This window comes from Dreissena polymorpha, chromosome 12 (assembly GCF_020536995.1).
Source record: "Dreissena polymorpha isolate Duluth1 chromosome 12, UMN_Dpol_1.0, whole genome shotgun sequence".
Classification (NCBI taxonomy): domain Eukaryota; kingdom Metazoa; phylum Mollusca; class Bivalvia; order Myida; family Dreissenidae; genus Dreissena; species Dreissena polymorpha.
The window spans coordinates 37326774-37350803 of record NC_068366.1 but is presented as its reverse complement, the minus strand read 5'-3'; the positions used below and the strand labels follow the sequence as shown (position 1 = coordinate 37350803).

Sequence of the window (24030 nt, the reverse complement as noted above, 5' to 3'; positions counted from 1 at the left end):
CGGTTTATAATCAAAGTCAAACTTTACCTGTTTTGTGTAAACGTTAAGCAACAAACGTGATTTAAACAAATTAATTCATGTCTAAGTTACTGTCTGAAAATTGTGTTTTTCAGATTTTTGTATTTAAAAGTAAAGCAAAGTTTAAGTTGTTTGTGAGCACAGCCGAGCATGACCTGAATTATAAAATTGCACAAGTGCACCAAATATTATTCAAATGATGAATTATTTCGTGAATAATCATTTACAAACAATGTTTGATTGAATTTTAAGTTGAACCAAACGATACCTTGTCAAAACCTAAAATGAACTTCAGTTTAAGTTGAGTTGGTGCACATGTGTAAAACATTATTTTAGAAATATCGGGTTTTTAACCGAAAATATATTTAATTATAGATAAAAAGGGCATTAACTTTGTCAATATGTAGTTTCGAGTGACCAACATTGATCTGGACCCGAATTTTATTGTAATACGTTTGTTTGAAATGGTTAAGCGTTCTTGAGTTATCATCAAGGAACACGTAAAGCAAGGTCGTTAATCACGTTAATAAATGAGGGGATGCAACTTTCGAGGAGGTGCTCGAGGCCCGCATATTTTAAAATTTCATGGATAATTTTAGAGGGTGATTAGGTTTTATATCTTTTTTCAGCATATTTCGCATTATTTTTAAAATCGGACAATATATTGCGATTCAGCAGAGATTAATTCATCCAAAATGTACAGAAACATACATTCTCAACCCATTTAAAAACATGAGAACCTTTATAAATTGTGGCATTGTGGAGTTTTAAATAGCATTTTAATGAATTGTTCCTGTGTAACGAGCAAATTTCCACCCAATTAAATCGATAACGACATGCGTACAACATATATATTAGATGCTGCATGAACAAAAATTTTGGCTTCTCGCCGACGTAATAGATACTTTTGCATTTTTCCAAAAGAGATGGGATGAATTTAACCTTTGCTCAATCCCTATACATTGGCCGATTGTTAAACATAATGCGACATATGTTGAAAAAAAACATATAAAACCTAATCACCCTGTACAATTATCCATTAAATTTTAAAACATCCGGGCCTAAGCGACACCTCGGAAGTAGCATTGGCTCATGTATTCATGCATCTCAAACAAGAGGTGGTTCTCGTGATTAACGGGCGTTTAATGGGCCATTACATTGTTAAAATGTTTATGATTTTAAACCAGTGTATTAGATTTGGGTTTTACCGGCGGGTGGGCGGAGCGGGGCGGGGGGTGGGCTTGCGGTTGATTCATTTGTAAACCCAAAATACCCGTTCACCTTTGAAAAAATATCGACCCGTGGGTTCCCAGTTACGTCATTAACTACTGATGTATTTTTTATTTGATTATTTAAAATAACCTGTATAAATCGTGGAGTACATGATTGCTTAGAAATCTGTTCAAACTGTATTCGGTATGTATCCGATTATGTTACAAACATTAAACAAACATACATGTTCAAGGATTATCCGTGCATTTATAACTTATGACGCAGTCTATGGGATTCCAACAATCAAAATGCCATCATGAGGTGCAGTGTACATTATGGGAATTTCAATATTGCCCGTTTATTCATAACTGTGGACGCTATTAGCCATGCGCATTTGCTCCCAAACAATCATTTCATTAATTTAAACATGAAATGATCAACTACACATATTTACGGGTATTATGGGTGGACTTCGCTGTACATTTCTGGAAACATAACGACACGGCAACAATAATTGTTCTGAAAACACTTCCATTTAATTTGAACAGAAAGTATCTCACCATAGAAAGATTACTGTAAACTTGTTGTATTGCTTGTTTTGGGGAAACGTGGATTAAGGAAAACCGACAAATCATCGAATCGAAATGCGTACCAAATAGTTCTGAAAAAAAGAATCATCGGGCTACGAATAGCAACTATTGATGCATTAAATTGTTTGAGACGAAGAGATAAGTTATTGGGATCCTAATAGCTTTTATCTAAAATTGTAATGGATAAAAATAACTGCCAATGTTTTTAAACAATCCAAGTGCGTGTTCTTAGTACCGGATCTCAAACAATGACATATGATCGTGCGTATCCTTATGATAAGCGGGAGTGTTAACAATACTTACGTGATGTCTAAAAATTAAGTATAAATTGTTTACTAAAATGTGATCGAAATATCTATACACCATGTTTTATGAATACTTACAAAGCAATCGACAATAATTAAACATGGTGAAGGGAATACAATGTGTTTGGTCAGATATTGATAAATTATGGATTTTGTTCGAACAGAAAGAGTATGGCGACGCCGAGATATCAGCCATTGTAAGATTCCTAGCATCAACGTTTCACCAACGATACATTTACTTTTCTACAAAAGGTAACGGATTCGAGTGTTGCGTTTTATTGTCGACGCCAGATGAAATAAGCTTGATGAGAGACAGAGGATTGTTCTCCGAGTGCCAAGAGGTCATGGGGACTGCCATCTGCCGCGAATTTGTTGCTTGTGTGAGTGAAAATACGGGGCTTTGGCTAGCAAAGAAGTCTGGGGACAATACAAAGCTCTTTTTTAAACTTGCATCGAACATTAATAGTTCAGGCAATCAACATAATCGCCGCTTTGTACATTACGCAACTGTGCACAATGTTATGTTGAGAAATTCACCTGTGATCATGCAGATTAAACCAATCAGAACACGGAAAAATAAAAATCAAACAGACGCATACGTGATTTCGTTGAAGAAATATAATAAAATACTGTGTCTCTTTCCAAATGATAAACAAACTCATGAACGTCCGGCAAATTATCAAACCAACGATGGAAAGCCGATACAAGTTACTGATGGTCGAGAACAAGCTACAGAACAGTCGTCCGCGAACGGTTCAAATAACCATGCTTCCAATAGTGATATTTTAGTAGATACTTCTACTGGAGAAATACCTAATAACAGTCCTCATACAAACCGAAGTATCGACAATGTACTACGAGATCAACATAATTCATTTTCACACGTACATGGAAAATGCCGATATCCATCTCATGATACTTACGATACACGGATCAGTTCATTTGAAGGATGGAACCATCACAAACCAACAAAGGACGAATGCGCACACGCAGGTTTCTTTGTTAAAGGTACGCTTATGTGTGCTGTTCTTTTAATAGAGTGGTCATTTATAAATAAATCCACAGTCAAGATCACTTGTTATGAAAGTTACCCGTTTCTTCGAAGTAATTTAGAAGTTATAATATAATAAGGGTAAATAATATTCTTATCATGTGTAGCACGTACTTGGTGTATCATATCACATGGTATGATCCCAAATTAAACAAAAAACAATACTATTTGTGTCGTATGGCATTTCTTTTCTTTTTAAAGTGCCCATTTCCAATAGCTAACATATGTTGTTTGACGGGGTGATAATTTCAGTAAACCATGTAAAATTTATTCAACAATATATGTGACGTCGTCAGCGAAAATCAGTCTTGTGTACGCTGACGTTTATGTCGGGAAATCGCGAGATAAAAATCTTGTACGAAAATGCGCTGGATATTTCGTCTTTTTCATACAATTTCTCGGCTCATAATTTATGACATTCTTTGAAAATTTCCACAATATAGCATGAATATGTCCTTTAAACACTGGCACAATTGGTGGTTTGTAATCCGCATATTTAATTCAAATTATTCCCCTTGAAAGACACTGTTTCGTTTGAGCAGTTCACATGTAGCGCAACCTGTCTCGTAGTGTTCATTTTCAATGGCTATTAAACGCTGTAAATCAAAATGACATCGTGTACTAATGGATGTCTTCAATCGAAGAAGGTTCAGAAATGATATTTCCACATGCTTAAAATAGGTAAGTGAAAGATATATGTGTATTTTGGCTTTGTGACTAATTTTCGCGACTCGCAAGTTTGACCCGGAAGTAAACTGTACGATAGCAACTGAATTGTTTACATGAAATGGTGGAAGATTTAAATTTGACTTTAAAATATCATGTCTCAATTTGTTAACACAAACACTATTCCATGTGAAATTTCACAAGACCAGGACACTTCGTTTTTAAATTTAAATGATTTATCGAATGTAAATGAACTTTATTTTGAAACTTCTCACCCCGCTACTCAAGATTTGTTTGATGTGGTAGATGATTATGAAAGCACAGGAGTTTGAAATTCTATCAATATAGCTAATCTAATGGCTAAATAAAAATAAAAAAATATACCCCTATATAGTATAAGACTAGTCTTTATACTATATAGGGGTATAATTTTTTTATTTAGCCATTAGATTAGCTATATTGATAGAATTTCAAACTCCTGTGATGAAAGTGACCTTGAGTCAAACCATGATGAGTCTGATATTGATATTGATGTAGAAGCTGTCAAAAAAAAACATCAGATACTGCGTTTATTGAAAAGTCTGAACTTCATGTGGCAAAAGCTGATAAACAAAACAAATTTAAGGTTGACTTTTTTAAAATGTTTAAGCACAAATTTAATTAATAATAATTATTATAAAAAAAGTGTTATGTAGATAAATAACCAATAATTTGATATTCTACAGGTTGGGAAGTTACGGTCTTGGCGAACAGCATTCTCACTTTCAGTGTGACAACTGTTGCGGCCAAAATAAAAACAACATATTCATCTGGTACCTTCTGTGGAGAGTTCTTGTAGGTAATAACAAGCCCTTAGTTATTGTGTTTTTGAGAGCTTTTTTTAATGTTGAGAAATTAATTTAGCTAAACCTGTTGTTAAAAATATTTGTTTGCAGTAATGCAATTGCAAAATGGTAAAGCATCTTGATATATAGTAAATATGTTTAAAAAATTACTCTGGTATCAATCCCAAAAGGAAAATTCTCTTAAAATAATATATTGAAATGAGTCAACATTTTTGAGTCAGTCAATTACTACAAAACACATATTCTTAATTGTAGCCTGACCTTTTTTAATAACTATTTTTTAACATTTCAGGTTTACACAGAATCATCACACTAAGCTTTATGTTGATAAGATACAAAGTTTAAACCAGATTGGCACTTTGGCATCTGTAAGTCAAAGTGGAGGTAAATTCCTTATCACAGTATGATGTATGTGACCTGCATGATCCTTCTTGATTAACCATGTTTGCATTTCCATAGGTCTATCCAGTTGTATAGTTCTGCCATGTAATAAAATATAAAAATGATAAAACATAAATCAATTAAAAATAGTGTGTAGGTACTTTATGTCTTGTAACAGGAAAATAAATATTCATTTTAATAGTTTCAGCTGTTTTATTGGTATGAAATTCTTGATATGGCAAACAAAATCCCATGCAAAATCATCCTTCAAACTTTGTAGTTTTCTATTGAAACATCAACAACAACAAAATAATAATTTGACAATAGAAAAACTATATTTTGCAATTGTATCTTAATTAAATGGTAATCTTGATACAGAAACTTCAATGCAGAAATGTTGTCTGATGTCGCTGCGTCTGTGGGGTTATCGTCAAGGATGGGCCACAACATACCCCAGCTTGTGGGGGACTCTTCAAATCCTGTTGTTATCTAAGACAGGAAGGATTACCTTACAACATTGTTTCACCACAAAGAATGTCACCAAATTTCATTAATTTCCATGTGTCAGCGGAGCATCCCGATGTTGTGGAATGCAGGGAATTTCGTGACTCACCAGTAGTCAGAATCACTCTCAGGAAGGTCTCGAAAGTGAATGTTAATGTGAGCTGTGACAACCTGCCATAAGAAATGTTTGTGAAAGGGCTTGATCTGGACCATCAGTGGTATTTATTTAAAAACATTCGTGAATTCTGTCGGATAGATGAACCAAAAACTTGACATGTCCGAAACGTGCAACTGGTGAGCAACAAAAAACAGACTGTGCCCCCCAAAAAAGAAGATGCATTAAGATGCGCAACTGATCTTCTCTGATGGTGCCACAACAATTACATACATCATGTATCAGTGTTTATTTTGGCCAAGGTATTGGGTGATATATTTTCCCACAAACAATGCAAAAAGTCCTCTATTCCTAGGAAAGCTAAAACATGTATACGATTGCTAAATGTGTCAGTTGATACAGGTTTTGAAATGTTCAATGCAAACTTTTGTTGTTCTAATTGCACAAGCTTGTTTTCAAGTTTTTTATATCTCATATTTACAAAACAAAAATCATTTTTTCCATGTAGATCTAACCATGCAATTGTTTTCACCTTATAGACACAGACTGCCTATCAGAAAAACTGGGAAAAAATCAGTGTGAATATTGTTTTTATTTATGTTTTACAATGAAAATCCTATATTTTTGTTTTTTGCTACATTGTTTCCATAGTAACAAAAACAAACAATTTTTATGTTTGAGTTATTGTTTATTTTGTCTATTTTTATCTATCAGAAATAATGATAAATAATGATTATTTCATTTAGTGAAACATTTAGTATCCAAGTCAGGGATTTTTTTTACTAAGAAAGTGACGCCGATGTTCGGCGTCTTCCCCTTCCAGAATTTTTCCCCTCAAAATACAATTTCCCCACCAAAAATATCATTTTTCACCAAAATATAATATTTTCTCTCAAAGAAATATTTATTTTTCCTTTGTGCATTCGACAATTATCCAATTTGCACCATGTACAACGATCACGCTCTCTCTCTCTCTCCAGACGAACACAAAAAATCTGGGAATCCCAGTTATTCTAAATATAGCTCTTAAATTACGTCATGTAAACTGGGCAACTAATCGAAATAATCATGTGACTATTTTACTGGATACCGGTCTTGCGCGAGAAGGGTGTTTCGTCAATTAATTACCGGAAACCATTCGAATTTTCATCCGGGCTATGTGCAAGCCAAGATATAAACGTGAAAACAGAAAAAAATGTCTCACAATTGGCGTTCTTACACAAACAAAATAAAACATTCGGACTCGGAAGATACTGAACGCATCGAGGCATTTTTAAAGAAAGAATCATCGAAAACCGTTATAACCCAGCAGGATTCTGAGGTAATCAACATCGAACATTGTGAAAGTGAAAGTAGACAATCGGCAGCTGCCGCTCCTTTCCCTTCCAATACTGTAGCAAATCAAGATCGTCAACCCATTCATCATGAAATTGAAATAAAAAAATTGACATCAGCCTACGGCCCCAGTACAGAAATATAGTTGAAAACATTTCCCATTATTAGATCTACACCTGCAACTTTATTAAGGACTTTGACTTTAATACGTGTTAAATGTGTTTAAGAACAAAAAGGACAGAGACAAGCCTCTTTTGATGAGTTATAGACATTGAAATGAACAGTTTTTATTTTTTTCCCCTAATATATGTCTCTTTCGCACTCTTTTTTCCCCTTTCACCCAGCGTCCAGCGTCTTCCCCTTTCTCTAAAAAAAACCCCTACAAGTGTACTTTCAACCAACACTTTTCAATGCTGTGTTTTTCCATTCTGTTGTGTTTGAGGTTACATTATACTTAAATACACATGTAACTGAATAAAAAAAGGAAATTGTTCATGGAACACACACATTATTGATTTTTATCGTTTAACTAGTTACAAAACAGTGAAATTAATGTTGTGTTTGCCTTTAAACAAACACTTGATTGAAAATACAATTCCTAGATTTATAAAAGGCGTGATTGTGTGCTCTGGTGATTATTAACATGTAGATTGGTTACCATAGCAACATAAATGGTACATTTTAAATGTCCATAATGCGGTTGTCAGTTTATTGCACTATAATTATGTATTTGACTAAAGGAAAGATTATTGTTCTAATAAAACAACGTGCTTGTTGTTTGAAAATTTTCGTTGTTTTTTTGTATTAAATGATAACTTTTAGTGACGGTAAAATGTAGGGTTGGTCACTTTGGAAGGTCATAAAATTAGTTTTTAATGTGATAAATAAAAAATCTATATCATTTTTGTGAACTACAATGTTCAGAGAATCCAAAATTGCCAAAAAGTCAAAATGTGATTTTTTGAACACAAGACTGATTTTCCCAGCTTTGGTCACATATAATAAGTCATAAATAAGTATAATTCGTAAATGAAAATGCTCCGAGCACAGACTTGAAGTGGATAACATTGAAAACATCTAAGGTTAATGGTCCTGTGTTTAAACGCGTTCTATTCGATATGGTGTATGCTGCTTTAACAATAGTATGGAAGACAATGTTTCAGTTGATCGAAACGGTTCATGCGAGTTTAAATATGTAATAAACTGTTAATTCAATATGCAAATTAAAATACTAAAAGGAGCAACTTTGTTATAAAACATTTTAAAATAAATAAAAAAAATTACATTATAAGCCGTTTACTAATGTTAGCCTATGTACTCTTTACATTAATAAATCCATAAATCATTCACAGTTGTTAGAATTATTTATCATTATAGTTATATTGCTTGAGTATTAAATACTTCCAAATTAAAACTGCTTTAGTTAAAACAACTTGTTCATTTTTTGGCACAATAACATGCTAACAAAAATTGAAATCGATTGAAAAACGAATGTGTGCATAAAATTCAAATAGGCAAAATAACAATCCAGATTTAGGAAAAAATCCTAAATATCAGTCTATTCTGGGATATAATCAATTGAAATCAGTAAAAGTATATATTGTCTGTGACGCTATGGCTTTCCATAAATAATTTTTGAACTAACTGTTTTATTAAAATGGCGTTTAAAATATGCTTTGTGTATCAAATGCCTGAGATGTCTATTTTGCATTTGTGATATGTTTCTAATCTTAGCGGTCTCGGAATGCAAGCAAATAATTTATAGAATTTTTTTATTCGTGCGTATATAATCATTTAAGACTGCAACAGATTTTATTACAAATGCATTTAATGACATTTTGAGAATATACGGAAATCTTAATGTCAGTAGAATATACGGAAATGTATTAATAAATCTTGTTAAGTGGCTCAATGTAAACAAAGAATAACAATGGCACTTGTAGATCTGTGGGTTTTTTTCCATTTTGTAAATTTATTAATTACTTTTATTCAAAACTTTAATCAGCTTGAAGTAAGTGAACGTGTTATCTCTTTTACAATATCAAATTTACATTGACAGGCTACCCAGCAAACATGCACATATGGGTCCCATATGGGCTGTTTCTGGGCAAACCCATATGGGTAAGCCCATATGGGAGTCATTTGGGGCCAATATGGGCTAGCCCATATGGGAATGCCCACAAGGGTCCCATATAGGTCCCATATTATTGCGCTATCGGGAAAAATATGTAAACTTGTATTTATTTGATTAAAAACTCATTTCTTAAAACGTATGTAGGACTAACTTGATCTAAACTGCTAATATTCTACCCAAAAATAGAAAATCAATGCATAAGCAAATAATATGCGGCCCATATGGGTCCCATACGGGTCCCATATGGGAGTCATTTGGGAGCTATATGGGCTTGCCCATGTGGCAATGGCGATAAGGGTCCCATATAGGTCCCATATTATTGCGCTATCACGAAAAAGATGTAAACTTGTATTTATTTGATTAAAAACTAATTTCTTAAAACGTATGCTGGACTAACTTGATCTAAACTGCTAATATTTTACCCAAAATAGAAAATCAATGGATACGCAAATAATATGCAGTCCATATAGGTCCCATATGGGTCCCATTTGGGCCACCCAACAAAGGACAAAATCAGCTACCGGGCTGTTTCTGGGCAAACCCATATGGGTAAGCCCAAATGGGAGTCATTTGGGACCTATATGGGTTAGCCCATATGGGAATGCCCTTAAGGCCACCCAACAAAGGACAAAATCAGCTACCGGGCTGTTTCTGGGCAAACCCATATGGGTAAGCCCAAATGGGAGTCATTTGGGACCTATATGGGTTAGCCCATATGGGAATGCCCTTAAGGGTCCCATATAGGTCCCATATTATTGCGCTATCAGGAAAAAGATATAAACTTTTATTTATTTGATTAAAAACTATTTTTTTAAAACGTATATATGACAAACTTGATCTCAACTGCTAATATTTTACCCAAAAATAGAAAATCAATGCATAAGCAAATAATATGCAGCCCATATGGGTCCCATACGGGTCCCATTTGGGCCGCCCAACAAAGGACAAAATCAGCTATCGGGCGCACATTTTTTTGAAAATTCTGTTTTTGATATGGCTTTGTTTCAAATAATGTATATACTATGATTAATATGAAGTCATTTTCAAGAGATAATTTTAAGTTAAATAATCGCGCAGAAAAATAAAGTATTTAAATAATATGCGCATGCGCAGATGTAAATTCCGCCTCGCGAAAACATCCAAAACAAAACACTCAAAACGGTAATTTGTTAAATTGTGATATTATACACGTAATTATATATTTCTTTTGAAATCAGATATATATTGCTGATCACGCATTATTTATTTATCTGTTACTTCAATGAATGCCTGTGCGTTTAATAATTTAAAGTGCAAATTATTAGAATCCTTCATCGCTTTGCCTTTGTCATGTATTTTCGCGACGTAAGTCGTAACGTTCGTTTGTCGCCATAGATCAATCTTTTAGTTAAACTGCTTAATTCAACTTGATTCTGCCTAAAATTCACTACAAACTATTTATAGCAGACAGGCGCATGCCTGAAAAAATGGAACACTAAATTAGTAATCATGCTAATGCTAATAAATCTTACTTATCTTATACTATACATTGATAATATTAATTTAAACGTATAATATAATGTTTTTTTTATAGGTCTTTGATTACTTGCACGCAAGCCAAGGTTGTTTGCCTGTTGACAAATTTTAATGATTATTGAAACACATATTTGCAGAATATTAAAAAAGTCTGTGTATTAAGAAATAATTAAATTCGTAATGTTTATTGTACAAATTTATTTCAGAAAATAAAATATTCACCACCACCTGGTTTGCCAACATCGTCTTTACAAGGAATGTCCAGCAGTGCATGACAGAGGCCGGTCACTCCCATTAAGTCCAGCTGAAGAGCCTTCCCAGTTCATAGGACAAAGTAACTAATTTTTGTGCTTGAAACTTTAACTTAAAATAATTTCAGTTTTGGAACTACTGCTTATAAAATGATAGTTAATTACATAAATAATTGATGTAAACAGATAATCCAACTGAAAAAATATAAAATACACAGTCATTTAGTGATCTATAATAATACATACTTCTACTAATAAAAGAAACAAATTGACGTTGACGGGCATATAGGTGCAAGTTGCTATAATCAGCCCTAGCTGTACAACAGCTGTTGGGACAAATCGGGCCCGCTGCTGTTATATCGGCACACATCCGATATAATTATATAAGACCCAGCTGTGATGTATATTATTGTCAACATAATTTTAGGTACAGTTTTTTTTACTCTGTCTTCAGATGCAGTTACACAGATTTTAACGGTGTTGGAAACAATGAGAGACGAGAACAGGGAAATGAAGCGGATGCTGCATCGGCTCTTGGCTAGGTCAGCTACTGATGACGAGCCAATGCAACTGCCATCAGTCTTCCAATTGGAACATTTGAGCAAATAGATGAGTTTGAAGAGCATCTTGGTGATGAAGCTACGATCCATCTTTTCTAGGACTGCTGCATAGTTCAAGCTTTTTTATCAAATATATTAAGCAATGTTGTAAATGTAATTGACAGTTCTTTCTCCATTGATCCTAAACCATTCCTTTAAGGATCATTTTCTAAGAAAGCATACATTCTTTTTTATCTGGAAATGAAATGGTATATATTCCTTTGCAAAAGAAGAAACAGCATTTCAGTTTTTGAAGGTTTTAAAAGACATATATATATATATATATCATGTGCAATTACGAAAAACACTAGAATGTATGAAGATATCAAAGATAATAATATGGACTTGTTCTCGAAATAGGATTTGCCATTTATTTGAGTTTTTGGATTTTTCTGCAGGGTTTTTAATTTCTAGTTTATAAAATATTTTGTTGAGTCTTGCAAGTATGTTTTCTACAAATGTTCTTTGAGTACATGGTGTGTTATTTGTTTTGGTTAAAGATTTAATATGCATGGGTATGCTTTTGAGTAATGTGTAGTACATCAGGAAAATACTTGAAGGTATTTTGTATATGTAATATATATTTTATATCAAAATAATAGGAGTCCTTAATTCTATAGTTGTATAACTGGTCAACATATATAATGTTATAGAAAAACGTCGTATTGTTTGAAGTTATGTCATTATTGTTCCATAAAATAGTTCAACTGTTGGTTTGGGTTTATAGATTATGAGTAACATTACTCCATGCGGATAGAACATTAGATAGAAACATGTTTTCGTTAGCAACTTCATGTAAAATATTTTTGCTGATGTTACATTCAAAAAGTTAGGAATCACCATATTATTTTAGAATTCTCTGGTAGAATAGTTAACGTGGGATCCTCCTGCTATTTATGTATGTATCCATGTATATGTGTGTAATACTTTATGTGAATAAAAGTTGAGAGTACTTTAATAAATTTTTAAGTCTTTTAACAAAAACCTTGTATTTCTTGCAGGATAATGCTATTTAGCTCTTGAACCCTTTGATATCGCTCTGTTCCAGCAAGAAGAAATAGATAAAACATTTAAAAAATGAAATTGGAAGTACATGTACAAGAATCTTTTGTCTGATGTTCAATTTAACACAGTATTTCATGTTTGCAGCCTACATATTATTTCTAACATAACCTGAATTTCCATGAATGCGTTGTCCAAAATTTTACAGGCTCTGTGTACCCATATTGAATACAATGCCACCAGTTTGTAGCCCATATTAAGTACAATGCTGCCTGTATGTAGCCCATATTGAGTAAAAGGGCTACCCGTATGTAGCCCATATTGAGTAAAAGGGCTGCCTGTATGTAGCCCATATTGAGTAAAAGGGATGCCCATGTTGGACCTATATGGGTCCCATGTGGGCACCTATATGGGCCCCATGTGGGCTGCCAACATGGGACCCAGATGGGTATTGCAACCGGGCTCCACATGGGTCCTATCTGGGCTGCCCCATATACTTTCATGGGGCAGCCCAGATGGGACCCATGTGGAGCCCGGTTGCACTTCCCATCTGGGTCCCATGTTGGCAGCCCACATGGGGCCCATATAGGTGCCCACATGGGACCCATATGGGTCCCATATAGATTGTTTGCTGGGTAGATTAGTGTACATAAACTGATCTTCATTTGATTTAAAGAGTTTACCAGCACAATTAAAGGCAGCTGAAACAGTATTAACATCGGAATAAAAGGAAGCAGCATATTCAACTCGTATATTCATATGTTATTTAAATTATATTCATATGTTATTTCAATGCTATACTTTTTGGTAAATATAGTACTGTTACTTGCTCCAAAGCTCTAAAATCGTATAACGATTCCGTTGACACATATATTTCTCTGAGCACTCAATCATACACGCTATTGTATTTTCTACAGGGCCTGGTGACCTCGTGAGGTGCTTTTGTTGTGGCATTGGACTGAAAGATTTCAATGAGGCCGATGACCCCATGGAGGAGCACATCAAATATGCCTCAAAATGTGCATATTTGGAGACCCTATTCGGAGCTGAGGAGTTGAAACGTAGATTGGTAAATCTCCTGTCATAGTTCTTTTACGAAATAACAATACTGAAGATGAGATCAGCTTGTGTTTATACATTACATTTTAAAAAGACACGAAGACATTCGGTCGCTGTATAATTGCTATTTATTGACTGATCACGTTTTCATAATGTGTTTAATATAGTATATTTCCCGAATGCAGGAACTGTTTCTCTTTTCGTAAATTGTGAAATCTATCTGAACAAATGGTTCTTATTATAGTTATATCCTGTATTGACTCCAAGCAGAAACTAGTGTTTGAGTGTTATATGTATCCATAATTCATGTTGATGAGAATATTGTGTTTTAGGAAGTTATAAAATCCATGGAGCCCGAGAATATTCGACAAATGCAGTATATGGAGTTCAAAACAAACCAAGGGAACGATTGTACGTATATTGGAGATATGTTAAACACAAAATAAACAGGAATGAATTGAACATTTGTATGATAAGACTTTTGATTATGTAACAATTAAAAAATAATTTTGCACCGGAAATTAATTATCTATTTCAAATATTACAGTTTCCAATATTCAGAAAATACTATGCATACTTAATTATTATGTTTGTAGTATTAAGCTGTTCTTGTTTACTGATAATGCATTATTTAACAAATGAGATCAACATCCGCGTTTCAGTTTCAACCAAACCTTACCGACATCCAGAAATGTCTTCTTCTGAAAAACGCTTGGACACCTTCCGAAATCCAAACTTTCATAGCGTTATTTCACCTCAACGAATGGCAGGTGCTGGTCTCTACTTCACAGGTATTTGAACAGAATTTATGTCCATAAATCATAAGCACAAAATAACAGTTTGTTCTAATCTAGTTGCTGAACAAATTATTGCTATACGAAAGCAGGCATAAAAATAACAAGCCAATGTTTTGTTATTGTTAAGAGTTCCAATATGATTTTTGCTTCCCTGTCAAGACATGTCGTGTGTCCATTGTTATAAACAAAACTACTCCTCTTTTTGCATAAATAGTCAAGCAATATCATACCTAAGTTTAATAATACCTGTGACTAAAAAGGGGTCACATAAGTTGTTTTTGTTGTTGTTTTAGGAGAGGATGACCTTGTGCGGTGTTTTGCTTGCGATGGAGGATTCCGCAACTGGGAAGTGTACGATGATCCCTGGACAGAGCACTGCAGGTGGTTTCCGTCCTGTAGGTTTTCACGAGAAGTCAAAGGAGACGCTTTCATCGAGACAGTTCAAAGACAAACTACTGGAGCAAGACCCGTAAGACAAATATTTACATGACGAATTTTAATATGTTTTGCGTGAGATGTTTTTTTCATTTGCACATATTTTATTATGTATACAACACGCCTTTTTCGATATACTAGTTTAATAGTTATATACATAAGAAAAAATGTATTAGTCCGTCTTATGTACACACAACATATATTTAAAAACACAATTAGCGTTGAAATTATTAAATAGATTGTATACCGTGAATTCTTGTTCCCCATTTTATACTAAAAAATGAGAGCTTGTCACAAAGGTGGAAAACATACCCTCAATGTGTAGCAAGTTGAAACAAATATATGTGGATACATGTGTTTGTATCAACTTTCTACACATTTCGTCGACATTGAGCGTTGTGGGCTTTATTTGTGGGCTATTTATTTAATATATTGGAATACTGCATCTACTGAAACATTATCCAAAGAGAAAGTTTTATAAACAGCCATTATTCTCATATTTAATGCAGTTTAGCATAAACATGATAACATCTGGTTTTAATGCGTACCAAACCTCCAACTTAGCTCAAGAGTAATCATATATTAAATGTACACAATTGACAACACACCGAATACCTTATTAAAAGATATTTGTGTTTAAATACATAAATGTACCTCTTCATACAGTGCAGTTGTCGTACAACTTAATCTTAATACAACTTACTTGCAAAACAAACCTAATGCTGACTTCGGCCCCTTAGTCCGCATCTTAATTTTTTACCTAACCGCATTTGCATACGCTAAATTTAAAAGGTGTCTGATACTATGAACGTAGATTTTATTCTAATAACGACATAAAATGAGGTCAAGAAAGTTGGGTACAACTATTTTAAATGGTAAGGTGCAGGCAATATGTATCAACATTAGTTTATGATTACAACTTAATATAAATAATGATATGTAAGTTGTAATACTCTCAAAGAATACAACACGATTGGTTATCGTTTATCCATTGCAGTATTTTCTTAAACCTTTGCAGTATTGTCTGTGTGTGCCAGATTGATTAGCATCCATTTCGAAAGCCACACTGAAAAAAAATTGAGAAACGAACATAAGTACTGAACATATTATATTTTCAATAAGCTATGTTTACTAAAAATTGCATAAAAAATCGCCTTGTTCTATTCAATCTGCCTTTTCACAACAGAGTTATACAAACACAGAGACAGAAACTAGACATCAGAATGACCTTATGATGGACAGTGAAATTGAGATGTTACGCGTCACCATAGTCGACGACATGGGCTTCAGCGATGACACTTTTAAAACAGCGATAAGAGAAGTGAAGAAAAAAAATGGTATGAGCTATATTAGATGATCTCAACTCAATCAAGTTGATATTAAAAATAAATTGTAAACATGAGTCTCCGTAACATACAACAGGCAATTAAAATGTATAATGATAATGATTATGATTAGAGGTATTATTACAAATATTAGTATAAGTATTATTATAAGTATTAGTATAAATATTCGTATAAATATTAGTTTAAGTATTAGTAATTAGTATAAGTATAAGTATTATGAGGAGGAGGAGGAGGGGGAGGAGGAGTATAGTAGTAGTAGTAATAGTAGTAGTAGAAGTAGTATTAGTAGTAGTTGTTGTTGTAGTAGTAGTAGTAGTAGTAGTAGTAGTAGTAGTAGTAGTAGTAGTAGTAGTATAGTATAGTAGTATTAGTAGAAGCCGACGAACTATTCGTCTAGAGTAGTAGTAGTAGTAGTCGTAGTGGTAAAATCAGTATAATATAATCGTCGTAGTCTTCGTCGTATTGTAGTAGTAGTAGTAGTAGTAGTAGTAGTAGTAGTAGTTGTAGTAGTAGTAGTAGTACTAGTAGTAGAAGAAGTAGAAGTAATTGCAGTAGTAGTTGTTGTAGCAGCAGCAGTAGAAGTAGTAGTATAAATAGAAGTAGTAGTAGTAGTAGTATTAATAGTAGCAGCATTATTAGTAGTTGTAGGGGTTGAAGTAGTAGTACTGCTTGTTGTTGTTTTTGTAGTACTATTAGTTTTAATAAATTAATTATTGCCTTTTCCAGGAACTATACCGAGCATTGATGACGTAATCGCTTTAATTGAAATCATGAACATCCAAGGACCTGGTTCAAATGGCGACACGTTCAACCAAGAGTGCGTTCATGGTAAGGGACTGATATTATTTTCTTGATTTTCTTGAACATGAATCTTTGCAATATGCATTTAGAATTTCACTTTCGATATTCAGCTGAAGGAATAATTGTGAATAACCGATTGCAAACAGTTATCGAAATATTACAGACGACCCACTTACGGAAAACCAGCTACTGAAGAACTTACTTTTGTGTATGAGATGCAAGTCCAAAGACGCCAATGTCCTGTTCCTGCCTTGTGCCCACCATCGGATGTGTACGGACTGTGCACTTGGAATCGAGACATGTCCTGTTTGCCTGCAGAAGATACAATCAATCGTCCAGACATTCCTGTCCTAGTTTGTGCTTAAATACACTTGAACATTTAAATAAAGGTGGAGGTTACTAAAGAGAAATGTAAAGGAATGATGTCAATAAAATGATGACATGCCAAAGGACATGCTTACATCATATATAGCTCTAGAGAATTGTTTTACAGCTAATTAAAAAGTAATTCGGCCGGACTTCTAAACAAGATATGGCCAGAAAATTCCTTGGTTCGAGAAGCTGTCTATCTTGGACATAAAAATATACCAATTTACGTTCATTTAGGTTATGGAAGAAACAGAACGCTCAACGGATTGGTGTATATATGCAAATTGAACTAAATTCGATGAAAAATACAAGGGCAGTGGTATCTATATAACTCCTTATTATCGATTGAAAACATTCAACCAACGAAGTTTAAAATACTTATTAGGTTGAGGTATGGCTTGCTTTTAGGCATGCGGCATTTAATATGTTGTTTGCGGACTTGAGTTGTTATTGATCAATCTCAAAGAAACTTACAGAGAAAGATATAGCAAGCTTGCATAAAGATTACTGTTACTAACAATAGAAAGACACAGTTTCTATAACTGGGGTTTGAATGGGCTAAAATTTTTATTTATGTAGCTTAATGTAGATATAGCTTGGATTGCATTTATAAATCGTTTGGTCAATACCAAGGTAACTGTTTTTTAAATAGAAAAACCGTTTCCTTCTTCATAATTTTAGATTTGTGTTTGATTCTGATTCTTGTATGTCGGTATCTTTCATGCTAACTTTGTTGGGGTTGAATTTGGGATCAGCTTAAACAAGTTCAATGTCATTTTTTCTTGAAATGGAAAACTGTATACCGCTCAGTTACTTGAACCCCGATTGATGTATTGCGCTTATATGTGTTTGTATGTTGCTTTCATAAATATCGTAAACGTTGCATGCCTATTTGCATGACGTTATCATATTTCTTGTCATATATATGTACTCGGTAAATAAATTTGAGAGATCTAACAATTTCAATTCCTTGCCGTTGTTTTTTCGGCCCGTTGTTGAGAATGTCGTTCGTAATAATTTAATTATGTCGGCGTGAACTTGACCTCTAAGCTTGGGAAACACGTTTTGATTCCAAAACGGCTATTCATATGAGTGTAAATCCCAGGCAATTAATTTTAATTTTCCGGCTGTATAATGACACGACATTAAGCACAGTATGTATCATGCCAATAATTGAATCATAGACTTTAAAGTATGGCATTTAACTTGCATAAAGGGACATTTTGCTCGCAATGACGTCGTTACCATTGGGAAACGTTTGTGCATGATAATGCCTGATAAATGACAAAGTTTCTATCCTTAGCTGCTTTATAGTGTTCATAATCTACCATTGATACTTAAAAAAATCCTTGCCCTTTGAATGTTGGACACGACTTTTGCGCGAAACATACTCCATAAAGTCAACAATGTAGTTGACACAAACGCTTTTTTAAACTCATCGGATTGATAGAAATGTTCGATGTATCGAAGGTTACGAGTTATTTTTGTGTCCTATTGAGATGTTGTAAACATTTTCTTAAATTTGGCCTATCAAAAGTAATTAAAATTCGTTGACATTAATACTAAGCACTAAGTTCCTGTACTTAGATATATGTTCGAGCTATCGTAGGTTTTCGAGTAAAGAATGCTCGAGTTAAATACGTTGTGCTTTACAATTAAACGTGCTCATTGAATGATGAGGTTGCAATCTGTGCAAGCTGTGTCATATCTTACTTGCCTTTTTCTTTCTTTGCATGATTGGTTCATCTAATCCAGAGCTAGAATAGCCAACCACGCGCTGCAATGCCTTTATAAGATAAAAATCAGTGGCAAAAGAATTTTCTTTAATTGTCTGATTAATGAAGTTACTGACCGTGCAAGGTGCGTTAAATACAATCTTCGTATTTGACCGTTGCCTTGTATATGTGACCTTTACATTTGAGCTTGAAACATAAACTCAAATACGACACCAAGTCCCAAAACAGTGGCAAAGTTGATAACAAATGTGTTATCGCGTCATGAATTGCATGGTGATAAAACCCCTTAGATATGCTCGAACTTTAACAAGGGCACACGATTATCACCGAGCCGCCGTATTAGCTGAATGCAAGTATAGTCAAGGAATCGTCGACATATTAATGACTTCTTGAAACTATGTAAGTATAGTAAAACTAAATAGTGATCAATGAAAATGAGTATCTATCTCATATCTGCAAATGTTGTTAACATAAGTGGTGACAGCTCGACTTGAATTGAGGTTTATAGGTATATTTGACAATTTAGTCTAGATACTTATGGCGTTTTGTTTCTAACCATATGTTTTAAGCGAAATATAGGTCTTGCTTGTTATCAGGTTTTCTACGCCTTTAAATGGTCGATAAGTCAGTTGATTTCACGAAAAAAAGGTTTGAATGCGAATTCAAATAATAATTTCTATCTTGATAAAATTTCTAAAGGTCTATTATTCATATAAACATGAATAACATGAGACAATGAAATAGGTATGGCGAACACATGCAAATGGGAATTTGCCTTTGGACGGTATATGTAAAACGTTGAAACTGGTTAAATTGATTTAATCACAAAATATGCACTCTTTGTTTAAAAAGCTTCAGAAAGTGGTTTCAAAAACGCTAATACAAGTCTTTGTACGGATATTTGCAATTTAATGCTTCCAGTATAGAAGGTAAACAACAGTCTCAAACAAGCTAAAACACACGTAGACAGAAAGGGAAAACTTTTCTACTCGTAATACGCGATAAAAATGCTTAATATTCATTTTTTTAGTGTACGTATGTCATTCTAAAGGTTAAACCATTTTAACGATATGGGGTAAAGGTATTTAAGCTGTTACTGTACAGCTAAAATCGGGGATATATTAATACATAGGAAATAATTAATCTAAATAGCTAGCGATAAACATACATAAACTATGTCTGAATAACTAGGAATATGAAAGATCTTAAACAAATTTCGATTACATAACTCACTTTTAATGTACTGCTAATAGCCTATGAAGCTTGAAATATAACCGACAATTTAGCCGACGATTAAGTTGTATATGCCATTCAGTACATTTGCTATCAAGCGAATGGGACAAACTCTCCACTTCTTAAACAATTTGTTGGTATGACCGAAAACAGGTTTCCTTGGTTTATTATAATATCATGCATGTTATTTATAAACGATTATAAAAAATGTCCATAAGTCTCATCTACAACATACATTTTTAACAGAAAATTTCATTTTACAATACAATTGTTAAATGATGAAGCCCATAGCCAAATAAGGTCCTACGTTTCTTTTTCGATATGACCTTGTGGTCAAATGGTTCACTCTTCATTGAAGACTTTTAATTTGGTGTGGCATAGCATTCAATTACATATTCTATACATGATTTATAATGATGAAACAAACGCGTGACTCTACGTGAGTTAACAAGTCCACAAATAATTTGATGTACGTAAACGCTGGTTGTTGATTCGCAATGATTTTCAGGAAAAAAGAGCCTTTAAAAAGTATCATTGATCAGAGATTCTCTTCGAGTTCAATAATAATTGGACTAATTGTGTTTTCAAACCTGTCTTCATTATTTTTTCAAAAGCCACAAATGAACATCACAAAATGTATAATGAGCGTAGGCACTCTCAAACTGTTACAATAAACCACACATCAGAGACAAACCAATTGGCGTGCTGTTGTTTTAGTCTTAAATATAGCCATACTGTAGAAACTGCCGATATGGAGTGGAACATTATTATAGAGTTCATATATTTATAGATTTAAATCGCTTTACTAGATTTCGTCTGAATATGCAATAATTGCCTATTAATAAATGCAACGAATTCAGAATATGTGCGCCATATTGGTTTTACAACGAAGCAAGTTTGACAGTTCGAAGCAAGCGTTATATGAGTTGCACTGGTTGCCGATCAAAGCAAGGATACTCTTCAAACTACTTACATTCATGTACAAGTTCTCAAATGATGAGGCCCCGACTTACCTCACTGAACTTCGCACGAAACATATTCCAAATAGACAAGGTCTGCGGTCATGCGGCTCTAACATGACCCCATATGACGTTTTGTTCAATAAGCGAAAGGCATTCAGTGACCTGGAGCTTCAGTACGGCTGGGCCAAGACTTTTGAACTCCTTGCCTCAGGATCTTATACAATCGAATTCTTTAGAATCTTTTAAGAAGAATTTTAAAACTTACCTTTTCCGTGATTTGTATGCATTTTTCTGAGATAATGTATTTTAATCGAAATACCGTATGTGGTTTAATGTTTTAAATAACCCCGATTTTATCTCTTTTACCAGGTTTATCATTGGTTTATTATTTATATATTGTTTCACTTGTTTTATTTTCAGCTTATTGTAAAACGCCAAAATTGAATACTTTTACAAGGTTTATCATTGGTTTATTATTAATATATTGTCTAACTTGTTTTATTTTGAGCTTATTGTAAAACGCCATTGAATACTTTTACCAGTGTTATCATTGGTTTATTATTTATACATTGTTTAATTTGTTTTATTTTCAGCTTATTGTAAAACGCCATTGAATATGTATTTTCATAGTAAGTGGCGTTTAAGCAAATAAACACGTTTCAAGTTTCATAAGCCTAATTACGTTTTCAAAAACGTGAACTGTCCCGTATTCTGGTGGCATCGTTTTTCAGGGATAACGATAATTTATTAACGGGGTCAAGATATATTTTACAGGAATATTGTTAAAAACGTGCCGTCTGTAGAGTTTATAAATTTCTACAGATTTCAATTAACGGCAATTTGAGACATGACTCATCGCATTGTTCTATGAACCCACCTTTTGTATTCATTGACTAGCAGGCTAACACGACCCGCCAATGATTTTTGTTAAGACTTGGATAGTGACAAACAAATAATGTTGTTGCATCGGACATACTTTGTCAGACTGGTTTATTACATTTAACAGATTTTATCTTACAAACTTAGAAAAAATGAATGTCAGATAGTGCAATGTGGCGTCTTTGTTCTAACCTCTGATGTGTCTGAATATCCGTTTGACATGTGTTAATTTGAATAGCACAACGGAAGGCACAGATCCTTTTATGTGAACTACGGTTGTTGCAAGACCAGAGAACATAGTTTCCTGATTAGAAGTCGATTCCAATAATTCCTTTATATAAAATGATATGTTGCGTTTCTTTCACCCTTCAGCCAGGTAAGCGCTACAGTTTCAGACGGTTGATAACGCCTGTACGTTTTCGTTTACTACGTTTTTTCAGGACAAGACAAATATGAGTATTCCTTATTTACTAAAAATTCCGTATCGGGATGAAAACGTGGGATTTTCATATAAATTTACTTATCAAGAGATACTACGAGATTAACGTTGTTTAGATCCAGAGATCAGTTATCAACTCTGCCCAGCAAATACTGATTGTTGGCAAGACGATTTTCAAAGGTTTCTAAATGATTGTTTTAGGGGACCACTCGAAAATGGTGTTCAAATTCTTTAATAAAATACATACGGGTGAAAGAGATTTCGTTTAACGAGTTTCTTATTTGAATTATGTTCCCCATTTTGTCTCGTTGACTAGATCGATTTGAGTTTGTTAGAAGAAGCCCGTTCGCGACCGTTTCATAGCAGGTGTTTAAATGACATTGTAGGTTCTGTTGCAATTTTTATGGCATCGTTCTCATACTCTGCTGTTACATGTTTCACTTACAAACGATGAAAGTCAGCGCATATTACTTTAGTCCACTTGAGAACAAAGTGTTCATGGTAAGAATTTTTGGTGGGTAAGTTTCCGGCGTCCGGCGTCAGGTTTCGTGAATTATATGTTCTATGTCGTCAACAATTTAACTTCCAAACTTTAGAAACTCTCCTCTGTAAATGACTCAAATATTTAATATTGTTGTGTGTAACATTATATACAGGTCGTTTATAAGTAAATCTTTTCTAAAAACGACCAGGTTTACTTTTTTATCAAAAAGGCCATCTCAATCTTTAATAACACACACTATCTGCAAAATGTTATATTTAAAATAATACTAAGTTGTGTGAATTAGTACAATCTTTGCGCTGTTTTTTTGCTTAATAAAACGCATTTACGTACGAATAAGACGTCCATTAAATGTTGATCTGTTGGAGTTCAAGTGATACAAATATCAGAGCGACGTACTTGACGGACGGAGAAAATATATTAACTCGCCCTGAATATGGCAGCAAAAACGTTATTTGTAATTTCTGCATGTGTAGTTGTATACTTTTAGTCAAATATAATTGTGTACTAGGTTTTATCCTGTTCTGACGATTTTTGGAGTTTTGCTGATTTGCACCTTATTTAATACAGAGACCCACGAACATGTGTTTGCAAACACAATTACTCTATTATTTATAATCATTGCGAACAATTTTTAATTTCAACTTATTTTCGATTTGCAACAAGTAAGTTTAACAATTTTAATTTTATATATGTATAAACAATTTAGTCTTAATCGTTTTACCAAACTGTAACATAAAGCCTAATCATAATGAATGACAAACACTCATTTAAATCGCGTCTATCAATCATGCAAATGATGCAATACATGCAGTTTTGCTTTTCCAAATGAATTCCCATATGTTATGGGTTCCCAAAAGTCCATAATCTATCGCTGATGTGATATCATGCTACAATGGTTTTACCCAAACAAATCATACGCTGGGATTCCATAGGAAAAAAACCCAAA

The 24030-nt window shown here is 33.7% G+C and overlaps 1 protein-coding gene and 1 long non-coding RNA gene across 3 annotated transcripts; both read left to right on the top strand.

Moving 5' to 3' along the window:
* The first annotated feature begins 1552 nt into the window (after positions 1–1552).
* LOC127853494 (baculoviral IAP repeat-containing protein 7-B-like) lies at positions 1553–18296 on the top strand. Of its 2 annotated transcripts, XM_052388051.1 has the most exons (11): positions 3839–3857; positions 4568–4680; positions 4980–5071; positions 5447–5989; positions 13441–13592; positions 13915–13993; positions 14245–14373; positions 14673–14848; positions 16001–16151; positions 16887–16988; positions 17125–18296. In XM_052388051.1, the coding sequence occupies exons 4-11, from the start codon at positions 5938–5940 to the stop codon at positions 17313–17315; spliced, it is 1032 nt and encodes a 343-aa protein (XP_052244011.1). In that variant the 5' UTR covers positions 3839–3857; positions 4568–4680; positions 4980–5071; positions 5447–5937; the 3' UTR covers positions 17316–18296. The 2 variants fall into 2 exon arrangements, with proteins under 2 accessions (XP_052244010.1, XP_052244011.1); XM_052388050.1 differs by lacking the exons at positions 3839–3857; positions 4568–4680; positions 4980–5071; positions 5447–5989 and adding an exon at positions 1553–3133.
* Positions 10280–12505, top strand: LOC127853495 (uncharacterized). The gene is made up of 3 exons (XR_008036635.1): positions 10280–10317; positions 10878–11005; positions 11377–12505. It is a non-coding gene; the product is annotated as an uncharacterized LOC127853495 (long non-coding RNA).
* Positions 18297–24030: the final 5734 nt, after the last annotated feature.

Excerpts from the sequence above, each read along its gene's own strand:
- LOC127853494 (XM_052388050.1), top strand. The coding sequence starts at position 2,227 with ATGGTGAAGGGAATACAATGTGTTTGGTCAGATATTGATAAATTATGG. Across the intron at positions 13,593-13,914 it reads AGGAGTTGAAACGTAGATTG|GAAGTTATAAAATCCATGGA; the intron begins GTAAATCTCCTG and ends ATTGTGTTTTAG. Across the intron at positions 16,989-17,124 it reads CAACCAAGAGTGCGTTCATG|ACGACCCACTTACGGAAAAC; the intron begins GTAAGGGACTGA and ends GAAATATTACAG.